This window comes from Musa acuminata, chromosome BXJ2-9 (assembly GCF_036884655.1).
Source record: "Musa acuminata AAA Group cultivar baxijiao chromosome BXJ2-9, Cavendish_Baxijiao_AAA, whole genome shotgun sequence".
NCBI classification, from domain to species: domain Eukaryota; kingdom Viridiplantae; phylum Streptophyta; class Magnoliopsida; order Zingiberales; family Musaceae; genus Musa; species Musa acuminata.
The window spans coordinates 48,510,151-48,527,996 of NC_088346.1; the positions used below are offsets into that span (position 1 = coordinate 48,510,151).

At 43.3% G+C, this 17,846-nt stretch overlaps 2 protein-coding genes across 4 annotated transcripts; one reads left to right on the top strand and one right to left on the bottom strand.

The window, feature by feature from the left end:
- Positions 1 to 380: 380 nt before the first annotated feature.
- Positions 381 to 2,202, bottom strand: LOC103999300 (uncharacterized). Its single transcript, XM_065127117.1, has 2 exons — positions 1,807 to 2,202; positions 381 to 682 (listed from the first exon to the last, which is right to left on the bottom strand). The coding sequence occupies exons 1-2, from the start codon at positions 2,178 to 2,180 to the stop codon at positions 484 to 486; spliced, it is 573 nt and encodes a 190-aa protein (XP_064983189.1). The 5' UTR covers positions 2,181 to 2,202; the 3' UTR covers positions 381 to 483.
- A 4,585-nt stretch (positions 2,203 to 6,787) lies between these two features.
- On the top strand, positions 6,788 to 17,382 carry LOC135623782 (dihydroneopterin aldolase 2-like). 3 transcript variants are annotated; one of them, XM_065127121.1, is made up of 4 exons: positions 6,788 to 6,965; positions 7,931 to 8,138; positions 9,904 to 10,165; positions 10,577 to 10,742. In XM_065127121.1, the coding sequence occupies exons 1-4, from the start codon at positions 6,929 to 6,931 to the stop codon at positions 10,697 to 10,699; spliced, it is 630 nt and encodes a 209-aa protein (XP_064983193.1). In that variant the 5' UTR covers positions 6,788 to 6,928; the 3' UTR covers positions 10,700 to 10,742. The 3 variants fall into 3 exon arrangements, with proteins under 3 accessions (XP_064983193.1, XP_064983195.1, XP_064983194.1); XM_065127123.1 differs by lacking the exon at positions 10,577 to 10,742 and adding an exon at positions 17,323 to 17,382 and having other exon boundaries at positions 6,793 to 6,965; XM_065127122.1 differs by lacking the exon at positions 10,577 to 10,742 and having other exon boundaries at positions 6,798 to 6,965; positions 9,904 to 10,350.
- Positions 17,383 to 17,846: the final 464 nt, after the last annotated feature.

Here is a 17,846-nt window from a genome sequence, read left to right on the forward strand (position 1 = left end):
TAATGAGAAGGACTCTTTTAATTGTTTATCCTAGGATTTTATCTATAAATAGATATAATGCTCCTAAATACTACGTACAAAAAAAGATTATAGATCTATTTTTATCTCCCCTTAGTTTATATTCCATCATTTATAATTTAGTTCTCTTTAAAAATTATTTTTTTAAGATCAAAAGAAACGTATTCTAAATGAGATCTGAGAGGTATATATCATAGATTGAATATATTGTTATTTAATTTTAGATTCTGACATCAAATAACAATAACAATAGTATGATTATAATTTTTATGCTCATATTAAAAACTAAAATATGATTAATTGATAGTCAATCTTGATGTTGCAAAGTTTTCTTCGAGAGACAATTTCCATATAGCGAAATATTCAACGTGGAAAGCAAAAATTGCTTTAAGAGGTATATATCCATGATGCCTCACTATTTAATAATGCTTGAAGAGGTATTAAAAGAACCATCATATTTGATGGCTAATGAGATTCCATGAGAGAAGTAAGACGATGATTAGTAATCACCCAAAGCTGGTGGTAAGTCTTCCCTCTCGAGAGCGGTAGACCCCGTGCCGTCGACATGGGATCCGCCACCTTTGGATTCAGGCAATTGGCCAAGCGGGTCATTGCGACAATTCCAACTGGAGAGTTGACCCATCTCCCGGATGTCATGGGGAGCCTGCGAACGAACAGTACATCACCGAACACTAACCAACAAATGTGAGTGTCTTCGATTCATCGAGAGGCATTGCTGCGTCTCCTTGATCATGAAGGAAGAGATGAAAGATTTTGTTGTACGAGGTTACATCCTCAAGATTGTTCATGCAAGATCTCTAAGGATTTGAAGAGGATCAATATACATGATCTCATTCTTAAGTGCAATCTAGATGTGACATGCAAAGTTGACTTTGCATGGTTGCATACAAATGCATGCATGCATGCAGGATTTTGTAGGTATCAATTATTGTACATTTCAGCAGCTTCTTTACTTTATTGAAGACTGCTATCGTTTCTTTGTGGAAGAACATATAGCGCGCTTCATGTGCACACCAATAAGATTCAGAAGCTGCATGTGAGCAATAACATGGACAACAGCTTGTGTCTTTAAATGCACTGTGGATTCCCTAATTTAGGCAACCCCATAATTGGAGTTTGATCACATTTAAGAGCAGTGGATTTAAATCCACGAGGGAATAATATCACACACACTTGGAAGCCAAAAGAAGCCTAACAATTGGCCGAGGGGAGAGAGAGAGAGAGAGAGAGAGAGAGAGAGAGAGAGAGTGAGTGATTCCATCCCCATCACTTGAAAGGAGGAATAGAAAATATCCCACTCTGAAGAAGAAACCCAACTTCATATAATGGCAAACTGATTTGATGGGGCTTCTTCGATTTAAGTCGTCCTCCATCACTTCAACATGAAAATGTCGGTGAAGAGTGCGATGAGACCCACAACCACTACATCAGGATTTTTTGTTCCTTGGTAGCAGAGGAAAGAATGATGAGACTTATTGGACAAAGTTTGGTCTGTTTTCCCTCTTTTAATCCTATAAATCATTCTTTTTCCATGGAATTTCTGCCCTAAATCCTCTTCTTCTTCTTCTTCTTCTTCTTCTTCTTCTAATGGTTTCACCAAAGAATGGAAATCAAGTCATCCATGGAAGAGGAGGGAACAGAGTATAATGGTTGAATTGCAAAAGAGCATAAAATCTAGGTTGCTTGCCAGGAAACCAGGAATAATTCACACAACAACAGATTACGAGAAGAACTCATATAAGACATTTGACATAGAGACCTGATCACCTTATTCTCTGCAGCACTCTCGAGGGGACGGCGAACCTGGCGGAGAAGGACCGGGACAAGTCCTCCGGCTCCGCCAACGCCGACCCTTCGTCAAAGTTCTGCGCATAGGTGTGTGGATCGTAAGCCATCGGCGCCGGAGACGCCGGGTTAAAGATCCTCCTCTTCTCCTTCATGATCCGCCGCCACAGCCCCCGCAGCCTCGTGGCGGAGGACCGGGCCGAATGGCGCGCGAGTGGAGCACACTCGTCGTCGTATTCGCCGTCCGGCATCCGGGCGAACCCGGCGGTCCTCCGCCGGCTGCCGCACCAGTCGCCGACGTTGAGAGGCAGGCAGGCACAAGATCGCTGCGTCGCGAGACGAGGACCACTATCCATTTGCCTTCGGTTCGTCGTTCACCCCATCAAGTGGCTATTATGGCGTGGAAGTGCGGTCACACTTATGGTGGCTCTTGGGGGTAGGATCGTAATTATGTATAAATCCTGACGATGTCGACGTGGAAGAGTTTCTACCGTTGATTTTACCAAAACTGTGTTGATTCATCGCGCAAGATAGCACGGCCGCGAGAGGACTATTCCCGGGTGGTATCAAGGGACTTTGAGATGCGTGAACCATCCTGCCGGGGAGCGGTTGAGATCCGCTCGAGGGGACCGTGGATGTATCAGACGGTTGGCGATCTCGATAGCCCGGCGTGATCATCGGGTGAGCTATCTCCCAGAGCACACGATCGAGACGGTGCATGCGACGAGCTCGACCGTCCGATCTGAGATGGTGCAATCACAGTCGGTGACTGGGGGGGTTCGACTCTTGTAATGCATCAACGAGGGTCAAAATGTCAACAGAAAAGCATGGTCAACGGTCAACCTTGTCACCATACGGCAGCCTGCGGCGGTGTCTTGCTTTCATGTATTGATATTATTCTAATCGAATGGTAGAGTCTCTTAAATCACATTACCATGATGAATAAGATACAGGGCATGACTATTAGTTGTTGGTCAATAAAATACGGGTGATCTCGGCGGACCACGTTGATTGTTGTGGACCAAATCAATGCGTGATTTAATAGAGTCCACGAAATTTGACCTAGTACATTATATAGGTCCGACTTTATCGTCTTTAAATATGTAGGACAAGGACATAGGTTAGGACAAGCGAATAGAGTCCACCCAAAGTTGACGTCCTCCAACCAAAGGAGACAATATACAATATATTGAGAGAGAGGAAAAGGCTCCAGGTTAATTAGTTTTGGCAGGTAACAGCAATATTTTTGAAGCCTCTACAAGGACTCGTCTATCCATTCAAAAATGTAATCTAAGATGAAGCATGACAACTCAGGGAAACCAAGATCCACTTATCAGGAATCATATGGGGATGCACCGAGCCACCGAAAGAACTAGGTTTTGTATTTAATATCCCCAATCAATCATTGGGGATTTCGTCATCAAATTTTTGCTTGAGCTCAGGATGGATGCCTCTCAAAACACTCATCTGCTTGTATGTATTGCAGGTGATACATTCAGCCCGAGCTAATGCAGCTCATAATCATGGACTGAACCCAGCTCAAAGAGAGGACAATTTGAACAACATGTATCTCGCAGCATGCAGTTGGCCTCTCAACCGAAATCGTCTCGTTCCTACCAAACCCAAGCATCTATCCTTCCCCATCAAACCAATCCTCTGCATGCGGCGACACGAGAGGCGATGGAAACACTCGTGGCCCTGCAACCGAACTCCACACAACTCTCGAATGAACCGATTATAAATATCCTCCCACTTCTGCACTCCCCTTCATCACTCTCGCTCCGTTCCTTGTGCAGAACACTAAGCCATGGCCACCTCCCTTTCCATTGTCCTCTCTTTCTCTCTTTGGGTGCTGTTGAGTGCTGGCTACACAGAGTACTGTAACCAGTTTACTGAACAGCTCCAGTGTGTGGGTGTGGCTGCATGTCGTCGTACCATCCAACCGAGAGGCCTTCTCTTGCCATCCATTTCCAGCCCACCACGTCTCGTCTATATTGTGCAAGGCTCGTTCACGCATATACATCGTGCTCTTTTGAATATGATGATTTAATTCCATGTCATATATATTGTCTTAAAGCTCGACGATGGTCTATGATGGATGCAGGAAGGGGAATCATTGGAACAGTGTTCCTTGGTTTCCTAGAGACGTTCCCATCCTTCCAGCAACCCAAACAAATATGGGAGCAGGAGACAGGCAAAGAATGTCAGAGGTTCCGATACGAGCACCAGATGATCAACTGCCATGAGGGAGAGATCATCGCATTGCCCGCTAGAGTTACTTATTGGAGCTACAACAATGCCGAGGAAACTGTTGTTGTCTTCGACACCAGCAGCAACGCCAATCAATATATATATATATATAAGCCATGGTCAACCACTTCGTGAAGAAGGCATCTAGTCTCCGTGGCATACCGGTGGAGGCGCTGATGAACTCGTACTGCAAATAAGGCTCGGGTTTTGTGGATTGAAACCTGGGAACATTGTTAGTTTGAAGTGAATAACGGTTGCGGGTTTAGTTTCAGTTCTCAATTAAAATAAAAAATGTTTCATGTTTGGAGCATTAGATAAGGCTACGGGTATTGCTTCACAGATTCCGACCCGTTAAGCGCGCAGCCGCCGCCGTTGTGTGTGTTTTTTGAAATCGGCATAGATGTGTGATTACACGTGGCTACGGGTATTGCTTCCCGGACTCCGACCCGTTAAGCGCAGCTGCCGTTGCGTGTGTTTTGATGAAATCGGCATGGATGTGTGATTACACGTGGTTACGGGTATTGCTTCCCGGACTCCGACCCGTTAAGCGCAGCTGCCGTTGCGTGTGTTTTGATGAAATCGGCATGGATGTGTGATTACACGTGGCTACGGGTATTGCTTCCGCCACCTTCTTCGCCCCGCTCCCGCTCATCCTCGCCCTCTCCTCTCTGGAACCATTCGCAGTCCCCGAATTCCCAATGGAGAAAGCAGAACCAAATGGCGCGGCCGCCGTCCGATAAAAGGGGCCCAGGATTTTACCGAAGATTAGGCATCGTAGCGATCGGACGGTTGGGAGTGGATCATCACGCTTCCGCAAAAGAAACAAAAAATAATAACATAAAACCTATTAATCATAAAGGAAAACTAAAATTAAACTTTAATGGGTATTATAATAAAAAAAATTATATTATTTAGTTTTTAACCCAATGGCGCACTCCAATTGGTATTTATGGGGATTATCTTTTTTTCATTATTTTGATAAAAATATCATTACATACTCCATCAATCACCTCCGACTTCTTCTTCCTCATCAACCAATTTATACGATCAAACATCTAAATAAAAAAAATAATCTTGTCCGGTATTAAGACCCATAATTTTTAATTAAAAATTATAAAAACATGAAACACTTAATAAGATCTTCATATTCTTATCATCATACAATAAAATTGACAACACATCCTGCTACACCTATTCTGTATATTATCAAAAATATTTCTTTTTTTACTTGAGAATTCTTTATTTTTTACTCATGACTGTGTCCATAAAGTTGATAATTTGTTTCGGAAAAGTACAATATATTTATCTTTCCTAGAAAAAAAATTGACAACATATTGATTCCATTGATAACATACAATTAACATATAGTTGCAATACTCCCAAAATAGTCTCATAGCCTGGTGGAGTTTCCACCCCAATGTCAGAAGCCAGTCAGGTGGATTGCCTTTTGGAATCCTGCAGAAGATACTTGCTCCAGAATCCTGTCACTGGGCTAGTCTTGGCTTCTGTTTGCAGGGATAGAAAGCAGAAATTTCCAGATCAGTTTTCAGATCTGCAATAGATTTGCACCTGGGATGTAAAGATTGAATCCCAACACCCCAAGCATACAAATGTTATTACAAGCAAATCGGAACAACAAATGCACCCTAAAAGAGATCCATGAACAATAATAAGAAATTTAAAAGCATGAGACTCGAACCCAACTTAACTATTCTAGGTACTAAACTCGAACCCATCCCCCAATAGGTACTTACTTTCCCACCCAAAGGGTACCAAATCCAATTTAAGCGAACTAGACATACATGGGTACCCAAAAAACCAAACATATATAGTTCAAAGACAAAATCAGGACTGCAGGCCATTTCATGGTAGCTAAATTTACATTTTACCAAAGAAGAACATGATTGCTAATTATACAAGGCTTACCAGATTTGGTGTAGAGCATCAAGTTTCTTGAAAGTTGAAACATTAGATGATTATTAGCATTGTAACCACGAAGTGACTCCACTAACACATTTTTCAAAAGGCCAAATCTTAATCTTAGGTAGTAGTCATGCAAGATCTACACATGGCAACATAGAAATTGGTAATTCTCCATGCACAAGGTCATCATTAGGATGATGATGCAGAACTTTCTAAGCTGATGAAATGGCCACAAAGCACCAATCAGGAAGAATCACAGCTTAAAGAAAGCAGCCAGCAGGACCTTCTTCTTTCAAAATCGACTGAGCACAACTAATTACCCCCTCGTATTGGTTTGCTGAACCCTGCTACCCAAGCCAAATGAAGCGAAACATCCATCTATGGCTCCCACACACAAGAACAAGTCTAGAAGAAGTACGTGTTACCTGAACCATTAATCTTGTTTTCAGTACATCGAGTGGTGTAGTTATAGCCCCAGTCAATGCACCTGAAAAATGAAAGATTCGTACATCGGAACTAGTATCTTAGAGAAGTAACAACCTTCCCAAACTTCTAACTGGAGAATCTATTTGGACAATATTGTTATTTGATATTTATCATAAATCTGTATATATATGATGGGGGAAAAGAACTCAAATCCAAAAGCAAGCAAAAAGAGTACAAGATACGACAAAACCATGAGCAAATATTTCCATGTAGGAAATATTTGGCACCATAGTTAAAAGGGCAAGCAGATGTTTGGTATCACGAAAGAGAAAGGATATCGAGAACTTTCGATTTCAAACCTGGCTGTAACAGAAATTGGCCAGGCACAATTACAGTAATATATCATGACATACTGTGTCATAACCTGGCTGCGTTAGCTGGTGGCCATATGGCAAGGCATTTTTAATTTACATGTTAGGGAATATCATGTGTGCCATGTGGTGACATGGGAGAGAACTGTGGAGACGGAGTCTTGCGCGAAGGTAATCGATCTCTGCCTCCTTGCAAGTTATTTTGAGTTTTCTTTTTTGCAACGATTTACGGATTGCAATCGAATGAAGGGCCGTCCTGATTTGGTCATACAAACCGGTGAAGAACATCGGTCCATAGATCTTCACGATAGGGTATTGGGTTCCATCGAGCTGTTTGAACTCGAAAACCTGCATCTGGTTGTTAAAATTGCATTCTAGGGTTTCCAATCGAATGAAGGACCGTCCTGATTTGGTCATAGAAACCAGTGAAGAATTTAGGGACATAGATCTTCGAGACAGGGTATTGGGTTCCATCGAGCTGTTTGAACTCGAAAACCTGCAGCTGGTTGTTAAAATTGCATTCTAGGTTTTTTTTTTTCTTTCTTTTTGTTGTCGTTGATATCTTCAGCTCCAATTTCGCAAAAGAAGTCTTCCTCGGATTTGGTTGATTTAAGTCGGTCTTTTCGGGCTCCGGTCACCATATTGTCTCTCGTTCGAAAAGAAAAAAGGTTAGCCATTTACGTGCTGTCGGGAGCAACCAAGATGTAGGAAAGGTTGGTCTTCAGATATGGTTGTCAGTACTGTTTATTTAGCGTACTTGCACATTCATGAAACTGGGGAAGCTGCTATCATTTGAATCCGACATAAAGAACCGAACAGTAAGTCTCGCATTGTGCTTGTTGGCTATTCGAGCTCTGTTTATCTCGTCTTTATCCTACATCCTTCTTGAACTGCAAGTTTAAAGCCTCCGTGTAGTGATACATAATTGAACCTTATATCTGCAGATGCAGGTATCTATGTCAAGCTGCATTTCATTTATAGTATTTAATTTCTTTGGCTTTCATCAATGCAATTTTTTTTTTTATAGAAACCAACTTAAATGTTATTTTTTAAGTGATATGTTGGAGCCAATACATCAAGGTATCTTCTTTTGTTGTTGCATATTCTGAAAATTGAAACCTTATATACTTCAACAGGTTCATCATCCATGGGTGAACGTGATTTTGTTGATAAAGACAAGCTGATACTAAGGGGCTTGCAGTTTCATGGATTTCATGGTGTGAAACCGGAGGAAAAGAAGCTTGGGCAAAAGTTTGTGATCGATGTGGATGCTTGGATGGACTTGAGCAATGCTGGTAAATCTGATGACATTTCTGACACAGTCAGCTATACTGCTATTTACCGGTAACTGTTCCTTTTTCTTTTCCCTCTTCCTTTTTGACAATGCAGTGGTTATACATTATGTCTGTTTTAATAAAACTTATAGCAGTTATAAACAGTTGATATATTTCCTCTTAAGATATATCTGCTATGGCCACCGGCAGAGTTGTTTGTCTTGGTACCTAGTAGTCTGCATCTCTGTTTTAGTGGTGGGTGGGGTTAGATTTCATGCTCGATCAACCATTTCTTTTTTTCTTTTTTTTTTCAATGTTAACCAGCTTGTTTGCAGAAATGGCCCGTGACTGACTTGACTATTTCATCTCTAAGTTTAAGGCCCTAATGATGGGATGACCTGAGGCCACAACCATACGTAAAGTTTAGAGATGATTTTTCTTCTAAGCAAAAGATAGGTTCATTATATTTTTTGGTAAAGTTATTTTAAAAATACTGGCTGCTAAATTTTTCATCAACTCTTTTGGTCATACATCTTATTAAAGAACACCCAATTCACTAGTTTTCATCCTGACTTAGCCATATTAATATTCATAGACTAATGTGAGCCTTTGAACTTGCAAGTAGTTTTTTAGAATGAAATAGTACCTTTGATAATTTTATCAAGATGGACAGCAAAAATGAGCTCACAGTTGAGGCATTATGTGAACTTTTGCGAATGGAGGGAAGACCATATGTTATTTAGTTCTTGAAATGAGAACTCTTAATATAGCACACAATGTGATGAGAATGTCTTAAGCATCAGGAGGTGACCTGCCTCCATGGAATATTGGAAATTGAGAGAATGAGAATGGATGCAAGCAGGAGGGTTGTTGCAGAGTGTGGAATGATGGTTTATATTTCGTGCTATTGCTACAGTACCATTGGAGCAAAAAGAGAATCTAGGAAACATTTTGACAATATGTTATCCTTCATGCATTTGCACAATCCTCACTTCTAGCTTTGGTATTATCTTTCTGGTACAATATATAATTAGGTTAGTGGCGCCAACAGTCGTGTGAAGATAGGTTGAATCATATCACCATGCAAAATGGGTGACATGCCATGCCGACCTCTCCCGGATGTGTGCCAAGACCACTCAGTGGCCTTTACTCTCTTGCACATCAAGGACGATGACTCTTCCTGTACATAATGGTGTGCACAAACTTCCTACTTGGTTTGATAAACTTGAAGAGAGTCGACAAAGATGCAAAATGTGAGCTTGAGGCCTGGGGATGGTTTATCCGCAAGGTTCAAAACTTCAGGAACCCAAAAAACATATAAAGAACTCACTTTTGGGTGGTGCACAACAATATAGTCAAATGCTCTTATAATAATCCTGCAGGACAATGTATGCATCAGCTTATCAGTGGCATGTTCCAATTGTTCCTATAAAAATAGTATTGGTTTATGGGTTCTTCAAATTCTTTCCCAGGAGGAAGTGTGGGTTTCATAGGAGTGAACATTTCAAAAGGTGGTTCTATTTGTTAATTTGGCTTATGGATCCTTCATATCTACTGATATATTTTGGAAACTCTCTTTGTGATAGCAATTATCTTCTTCTCAGCTTGCTAGTGTGTGTGTGTGGTTAATAGATGGAAGTGTAGAGTCTGGTCAGGAAATTTGGTTTTGAGAGCATGATATGATAGATCACTGCTGTCACTACTTTTCCGTGAAATCTTCACTTGAGTTGCCAAGTGAATCAAAAAGTTTTTCTTCTTGTTTGGCAAAACTAACAAGAACTTGGATTGCATGTCATCATATGTGGATTACATTAGAGTTGGTGGTGGATGTGCAGGATATTGAAGGAAGTGGTGGAGGGTCCGTCTCAGAATCTGCTGGAGTCGGTAGCTCACTTGATTGCAAATACCACGTTACTTCAATTCCCTCAGATATCTGCTGTGAGGGTGAAGGTGGGGAAGCCTCATGTGGCCGTTCGTGGCACCATCGACTACTTGGGCGTTGAAATCCTCAGATACAAAAAAGCGTCCTCTGTGGATGAAGAGGCTCTGCCAAACCATGGATGTGTTGATGATGATGCGATCGGTCCTTATCGAAAGGTATGTATCTATCTATCTATCTATTATATCATCGAACATGTGTTTTGACTTGCTGGCCACGCACATAGTGGGCCGGGTGTCTTTAAAAGTCGTGTTGTTGAACCGTCAGTGAATCCCAGTCGATCGATCGATCGATCGATCCTTCTTATTGATTGATTGGCTAATAAACAAGAAACAAAGGACCACTTCACCCGGTTTCATACCCGCCTGGTAAATGGCAACGTGGGATCCACTTCGGTTTACCCGATGTGGTTTGCGTCCGACGAATGGGCGGTGGCTGATTGTCTACGTGCGATATGCGGGGGGGGGGGGGGGGGGTCTGATAGAGCCCTCGTCGTTATACGCTGTTGTCGGTGGGGATGACGTTACTTTGTTGACACGGGCGCCAACATGGCGACATCAAATCAACAGGTCTCTCTCTCTCTCTCTCCGTGGGTTGTAGGCATCGTCGTCGGCCGAACGAGGGAAGGAGGAGCCGCCCATTCGAAGGAAGACTCCCGAACAAGGTATGTATGTATCTATTTATATCGTTGAACATGCAATCGGTCATCTGTGGAATTTTGTGGTGCTTTGAGTGTGTTTTTTGGTCGATTGCATTTTCTTGGGTTTATTTTATTTTGGCTCGCTACTATGAGGATATGTCATTACCTCTTTCTTTGGATGCGAAGCTATTTCTTGTTATACATTAGGATGAGGTAAATAATAATAAGAAATGGGTAAAAGAAAAACTCACCATCGTGCGTTCTTGAAGCCTCTCCTCTCCTCTCCTCTCCTCGGTCCTGTGCGGAAGTTGTTGCATGCCGAGTAAATGAACTCTCACGGTTCCCTTCTTTACTTGTGAAACGTTTTGCGACTCCCGTAGGTCGATATATGCTGACTCCACTGACCTACCACCCCACCCCCTTGTCACTCGGGTGGGTTTAGTTGGGTTCTTTCAATATGACATACGACGAAGGCCAAGGGGGAAGCATAGTTAGAGATGGAAGAGTTCAAGCAAATAAAGTAAATTGTGATGCGGTGCTTTCTTGAATTCTTCTCTCCTTTGCCTTATGTGATAAGGTGCTCTTAAAGAGGGTGGCTTTTCTTGTTTCCAACTACCGGAGATCAGATTCAGTTCACCCACTCGAAGCTATGAGAGCTGAGTCCGGCTGCTGGTGGTGGTGGTGGTGGTGGTGGTGGTGGTTTATCACCCTTCAGAAAACCACGTCACCGCTCGCTCATTCACTCTCCACTGTCAGTATATCCATTAATTCCACTCCTTCCAAATCCTCTTGTCGTTGGCATTTTACACTAGCGAAGCATTCATCATGCCCATTACTCCATCTGCCAGCTAACTCCAGCTAATTATATATATATATATATATATATATATATATATATATATATATATATATATATATCTAAGAAAATGAAAGGAAATAGCAAAAGAAAAAGGTGATCTGTATTTACGCCGGTTGTTGGCGCCTTTAATGCACCGTAATTACCTTCCGGTCTCCTCCGGTGAGCAGCAGTGCTCACCGAGCCACGAAACATCGTCCCGTCATCGTGGTGCCCCGGCGCCAGGCTACTGACGCCAGCCCCTCGATCTTACTCTCGAATCTTGTATATAAAGGGCAGCATGGAGCTTAAAGCTCGACGGATGTAGCCAGCTAGCGGATTCATACTAGCAGCAGTGTTAGAAAATAAATAGATAAACAAGTTGTAGAAGTAGTTGATTGTTATTAACTCCTTCCTTTTATACATTTTATACACGTTAGTAGGGAGAATTTTCCTCAACAGATTAGAGGATTTCCCTCAACAGAGTAGAGAGATTTCCTCAAACAGTTATGAAATCTCATCTACTTATCATGCCCCCGCAAGATGGTGCTCCGATCAAGGAGGCCAATCTTGGACTGATGTAATGCAAAAAGTTTACGAGCTAGAGGCTTCGTAAATGAGTCGGCCAATTGATCTGCCGTATGAACATGAGAAACACGAAGTTGACGACGGATAACTTGATCGCGTACAAAGTGGAAATCGATAGCAATATGTTTCATGCGGGAGTGGAATACCGGATTAGCGCACAGATAGGTAGCTCCAATGTTATCACAATATATTATAGGGGTGGAATCGATGTTGAGTTCTTGGAGTAGATTTGTGATCCAATTGAGTTCTGCAGTGGTAGCGGCAATGGCACGGTATTCAGCTTCAGTTGTAGACCAAGCGACTGTCTTTTGCTTCTTAGAACTCCAGCTGATTGGATGTGCACCAAGGAAGATAATATACCCTGATGTGGATGTTCTATCATCAAGGTTACCTGCCTAATCAGCATTGGCAAAGGCATGAAGACAAAGTGGAGAGTGTTTACGAAAAAAGAGTCCATGATTTAAGATCCCTTTAAGATATCGTAGAAGTCTCTTGACCGCAGACCAGTGTAAAGTAGATGGTTGATGCATAAACTGTGATAATTTGTTGACAGCAAATGAGATGTCTGGGCGCGTGAGAGCTAAGTATTGTAAAGAGCCAACAACTTGGCGATATTGAGTGGGTTCTGTAGCAGGACTTCTATCCGATAATTTGAGAGAACCACTAGTAGAGATGGGGGTTGTAACTGCATTTGCATCCTGCATGTTTGTCTTTAATAACAAATCTTGAATGTACTTGCGTTGTGATAAAAGGAGACCGGAAGATGTGAAGGTAGCTTCGACGCCCAGAAAGTAGCTCAAGGGTCCGAGATCCTTAAGCGAGAATCGAGCTGCCAACTGTTTGATGAACGCTTGAATGCTGATGGGATTGTTGCCTGTGATAATAATATCATCCACATATACCAGAATATACATTGTGTTTCCATGATAATGTCGCAGAAACAACAAAGTGTCAGATTTGGAGTTAAGAAAGCCGACAGAAATAAGAAATGAGCTAAGTTCAGTGTACCAAGCTCTCGGAGCCTGACGAAGTCCATAAATGGCTTTCCGAAGTTTGCAAACATGCTGTGGATACTGAGGATGAGTAAAACCGGGGGGTTGTTGCATAAAAACATCTTCGGATAGAGATCCCTGTAGAAATGCATTATTAACATCCAATTGTCGTAATTGCCAGCCTTTAGTGGTAGCCAGACTCAAGATGAGCCGGATTATAGTGGGTTTAACAACAGGACTAAACGTCTCAGTGAAATCAACCCCAGGTCGTTGATGAAACCCTTTGGCGACCAAGCGTGCCTTATATCGGGCAACAGAGCCATCTGGGTTCCGCTTAATTCTAAAGACCCACTTACACCCGATGATGTTTTGTGAAGGATGGAAAGGAATGAGATCCCACGTTGAATTATGGAGGAGGGCATTATATTCCTCACTCATGGCAATACGCCAATGTGGAGATTTTTGGGCTTGAGTAAAGGTGGTGGGTTCAACGTTGGGGGATGAGGAATTCATGATAGCTTGAAGGTTAAGTACCTGACGAGGTTTAAAAATACCATGCTTAGAGCGAGTGGTCATAGGATGATTAGAGATGACAGGATTGGGAGGTGATGTTGGGTGAGGATCTGTGGCAAAAGTCGGGTCAAGTGGAGACACGTCAGGGGCACTTGGGCAAGAAGGAGATAAAGAGGATGGTTGTGTCTCGGAACATATTGCCCCATCAATTGGGGAAGAGTGGAGTGGAGTAGGAACGGGCAAGTGTTGAACTGGAGTGATATAGTGCGGATCAGGAGGGGAGGAAGTAGACGAAGTCATGGGAGGCTCGTCCGATTGGACTGAAGGTATACCCCAGTGAGATAGTGAAGTGGTCTGTATGGCAGGATATGGAAGGGTTTGGAAAGGAAAGTTAGACTCAACAAAGACAACGTGACGTGATATGAAGATTTTGTGAGTGTGGAGATTATAGCAGCGGAAAGCATTATGTTCAAGTGAGTAACCAATAAAGACACAAGGAGTAGATCGGGATGTTAACTTATGAGAGGCATAGGGACGTAACCAAGGATAACATAAACAACCAAACACTCGGAGTTTACGAAGGTTAGGGGGTTTGTGAAATAGTGTGTCAAAGGGGGACCGGTATTGTAGAACTGGTGTAGGCATTCGATTAATTAGGTAGACAGCAGTTTGAAAGGCTGTTGTCCAAAAATTTGAAGGCATGGAAGCCTGATGTAGAAGTGTGAGTCCAGTTTCTACTATATGCCGATGTTTGCGTTCGGCAGAACCAACTAGTTGAGGCGTATGTGGGGGATACTTGAGGTGTTGAATGCCACAAGCTGAGAGATGGGATGCCAGGGCTTGATATTCACCACCACCATCAGAGTAGACTGTCTTAATGGTAGACTGAAAATAGTTTTCGACCAACTTCTGGAAAGTGGAAAAAATGCGAGAAACGTCAGATTTATGGGAAAGAGGATATATCCATGTGTACTTAGAGAAGTGATCTACAAAAATAACATAAAATCGAAACTTATCAAAAGATAAGATTGGAGCAGGACCCCAAACATCAGTATATATAATTTCAAAAGGTTTAGAAGAGGAAATGGAAGATGAGCCAAAAGGCTGCCGATGACTCTTATTACTAAGACAAGCATCACAATGCATCATAGAATTAGTGGACTTAAAAAGAGGAAGAGAGTGACGAGATAATAATTTCTGCTGAATAAAGGACGAGGGATGACCAAGCCGACGATGCCACACAACAATTGGAGCCGCAACAGAAGAATGAACAGTGGGCTGGGTTATTCGAGAGGTTGACGACCATTCGTAAATATTGTCTTTATTCGGGCCTTGGACCAATGATGCCCCCGTGCTCAAGTCCTTAACAAGAAAAGAATCAGGAAAGAATTCAATGGAAGTATTATTATGTTTGCAAAATTGAGAAACAGAAATGAGGTTGCGTTTAATATGAGGAGCACATAAAACATCATCGAGCGTAAATGTATTAGAGTCAGAATTAAGCATTGTGGAACCAGTATGAGTTATAGGAAGTCCTTTACCATCACTGATGATGATATCTTCATCGCCACCATAGGGATTGTGAAGAGACAAATTCTGAAGATCAACGGTGATGTGATGAGAGGCACCAGAGTCGACAATCCAGTTGGACTGGCTAGGTGTCGGAGAAGTTAGGAGATTTGCCTGAGGCCAGTGTGACGGAGCAGGGAGGCGGGGACGAGACCGGCAAACTTTAGCGGAGTGGCCGACTTTGTCACACAGTTGGCAAACGACCCGTCTTTGATGGCTCGGTAGGGCAGGACGCCAAGACGGATGATGGCTGGAGTTGCCACTTTGCGAGAAGTGATGACTAGGAGGATAGGAGGGGTGTTGCATGGAACTCACAGAATCAAGAGGCGCATTAGCCAAACCTTGGGTGATGTTCGGCGAGTACCGAGTGCTCTTCCGTTTAGACTTATGACTGACTTGAGCAGTGACAGTTGATCCAGGTAGTTTGTCTGCACGCTTCAAGTACATCTCGTAGTCAGTCAGCTTATCATAGAGATCTTCAAAAGAGACTGGCGAGTCGCGTGCCCGAATTGCAGCAGCCAATTCCTTGTAGTCGATGTCGAGACCATTGAGGGTATGAATGACAACCTCTTCGTCACATAGAGAATGACCTATTAAGGCCAAGTCATCAATGATAACCTTGATGTGTTGTAGATAATCAGAGATACTACTTCCCTCTTGTTTTGTCACCATAAGCTTGGATAGAAGACTGAGCTTGCGAGTACGCGAATGATTTGCCAGGGTGGTTTGCAGTGTAGACCATGCATCAGCAGCTGTCACACATGAAGATATCAAGGGAGCAACAGATCCAGCAACTGAAGCTTGAATGGCTTGGAGGATGAGACGATCTTGACGTAGCCATAGTTTGTGAGCTGGATTGGGTACTGGACTGGGATCGCCGGGGATGTTGAGCATGGCCGGAGGACATTTGAAAGAGCCATCAATGTAACCTAGCAAGTCGTATCCAAATAAAAGATTAGAAAATTGAGCTCGCCAGGACGCATAGTTGCCACCCTTTGATAACTTAAAGGGTATCAGCGTGGCAGCATTGATGGAGATAAGCCCTGTAGAAGAACAAGAAGTGGGAGACCCTACAGGAACTGAAACATCAGAAGAAGTGAACGAAGACATTTTTTTCTTCTTCGTTTTTTTTTTTTTTTTTTTTTAAGAAGTGGAGAATGAGGGAGGGGGCTGCTGCTATAGATTGCTGCGGCAGATTGGGCAATCTACAACAGTGCCCAAAGTTGTCGGCAGCTGCTGTGGATTGCTGCTTGCTGCAACAAATTGTAGAGGCTGCAGTTTGCCGAAAGGCCGCCAAAACTGCAACGATTCTCAAGACTGTGGTTCGCTGCTGTTGATTGCTGCTTGTTGCAGCGGATTGTAGAGGCTGCAGTTCGCCGGAAGATGGCTGCGAAAACTGCAGCGGTACTCAAGACTACGGTTCGCCGGGAAATGGCCGCGAAAATCTGCAATGTTACTCAAGGAAATTGCAGTGAGAGAAATCTGCAGCAATTAGATGTATAGAGAAAAGCAGCAGCGAAAGCTGCTGTGGTAGAGGAAGGAAGATGCAGCAGTTGCGGTTGCTGCTGGCTGGGAAGCGACCGCGACAGCGAATGAGGAAGACGCAGCAGCTGTCGTTAAGCAAGGAAGACTAAGCGAGGAAGACACCATCGTTCGCCGTTCGTAGCTATTGAGGAGGAGGACATCGCCGTTAAGGAGGCGCCGTTGTGTAGAGGGAAGCGGCAGCGAAGGCTGCTGCGGTAGAGGAAGATGCAGCAGTTGCGACTGCTGTTGGCCGGGAAGCGAGGAAGGCACTGCTGTTCGTTGTTCACCGCTATTGAGGAGGCAGTGAGAGAATGTTTTCCTCCTTGCATGACGACGACGGAGAGTGTCTGCTGTAAGCAGCAAATAGGAGAGGGAGCAAGGCCGGCGAAGAAAAACAAGACCGACGATGAAGAAAGAGAAGAAGTGGATGAGCAGAGCCAAGACGATGCTCGTTACTGGCTCTGAATCCCTGTCTTGTGCTTCTTCAGTGACTCTGCTTGAGGCAGCATGTTACTGTGGCCGCTTGGCCGCTTGGCTAACACACGGCGATACGCCAAGGAGGAACTGCTCTGATACCATGTTAGAAAATAAATAGATAAACAAGTTGTAGAAGTAGTTGATTGTTATTAACATATCCTCCTTCCTTTTATACAGGTTAAAAGGGAGAATTTTCCTCGACAGATTAGAGAATTTCAGTAGAGAGATTTCCTCAAACAGTTAGGAAATCTCATCTTACTTATCAAGCAGTAGCAAACGGCAAGCGCAGAGATGAAGGCCACCTTCCTCCTTTTTGGCCTGTGTGGTGCTTCTTGGCCTCTCTTCCGGAGGGCAAGCAGATGAACTGAAGAAGCACTTCTACAAGAAGCTGTGCCCTCAGGCCGACTTGGTGTGGGCAAGCGTCAAGAACAACTCGCACTTCTACAAGAAGCTGTGCCCTCAGGCCGAGGACATGGCTCAGGACTTGGTGTGGGCAAGCGTCAAGAACAACTCGGCGCTGCCTGCAAAACTCCTGAGATTGTTCTTCCATGACTGTTTCGTGAGGGTAAGCGCACGGAGGCTCATGGTTAATTGTCATGCATATCCATATGGATACATATATTGCCCTCCTGACTGACACGATGTGGCTGCATGCATGCGTACGACAGGGTTGTGATGCCTCCGTGTTGCTGGATTCAACA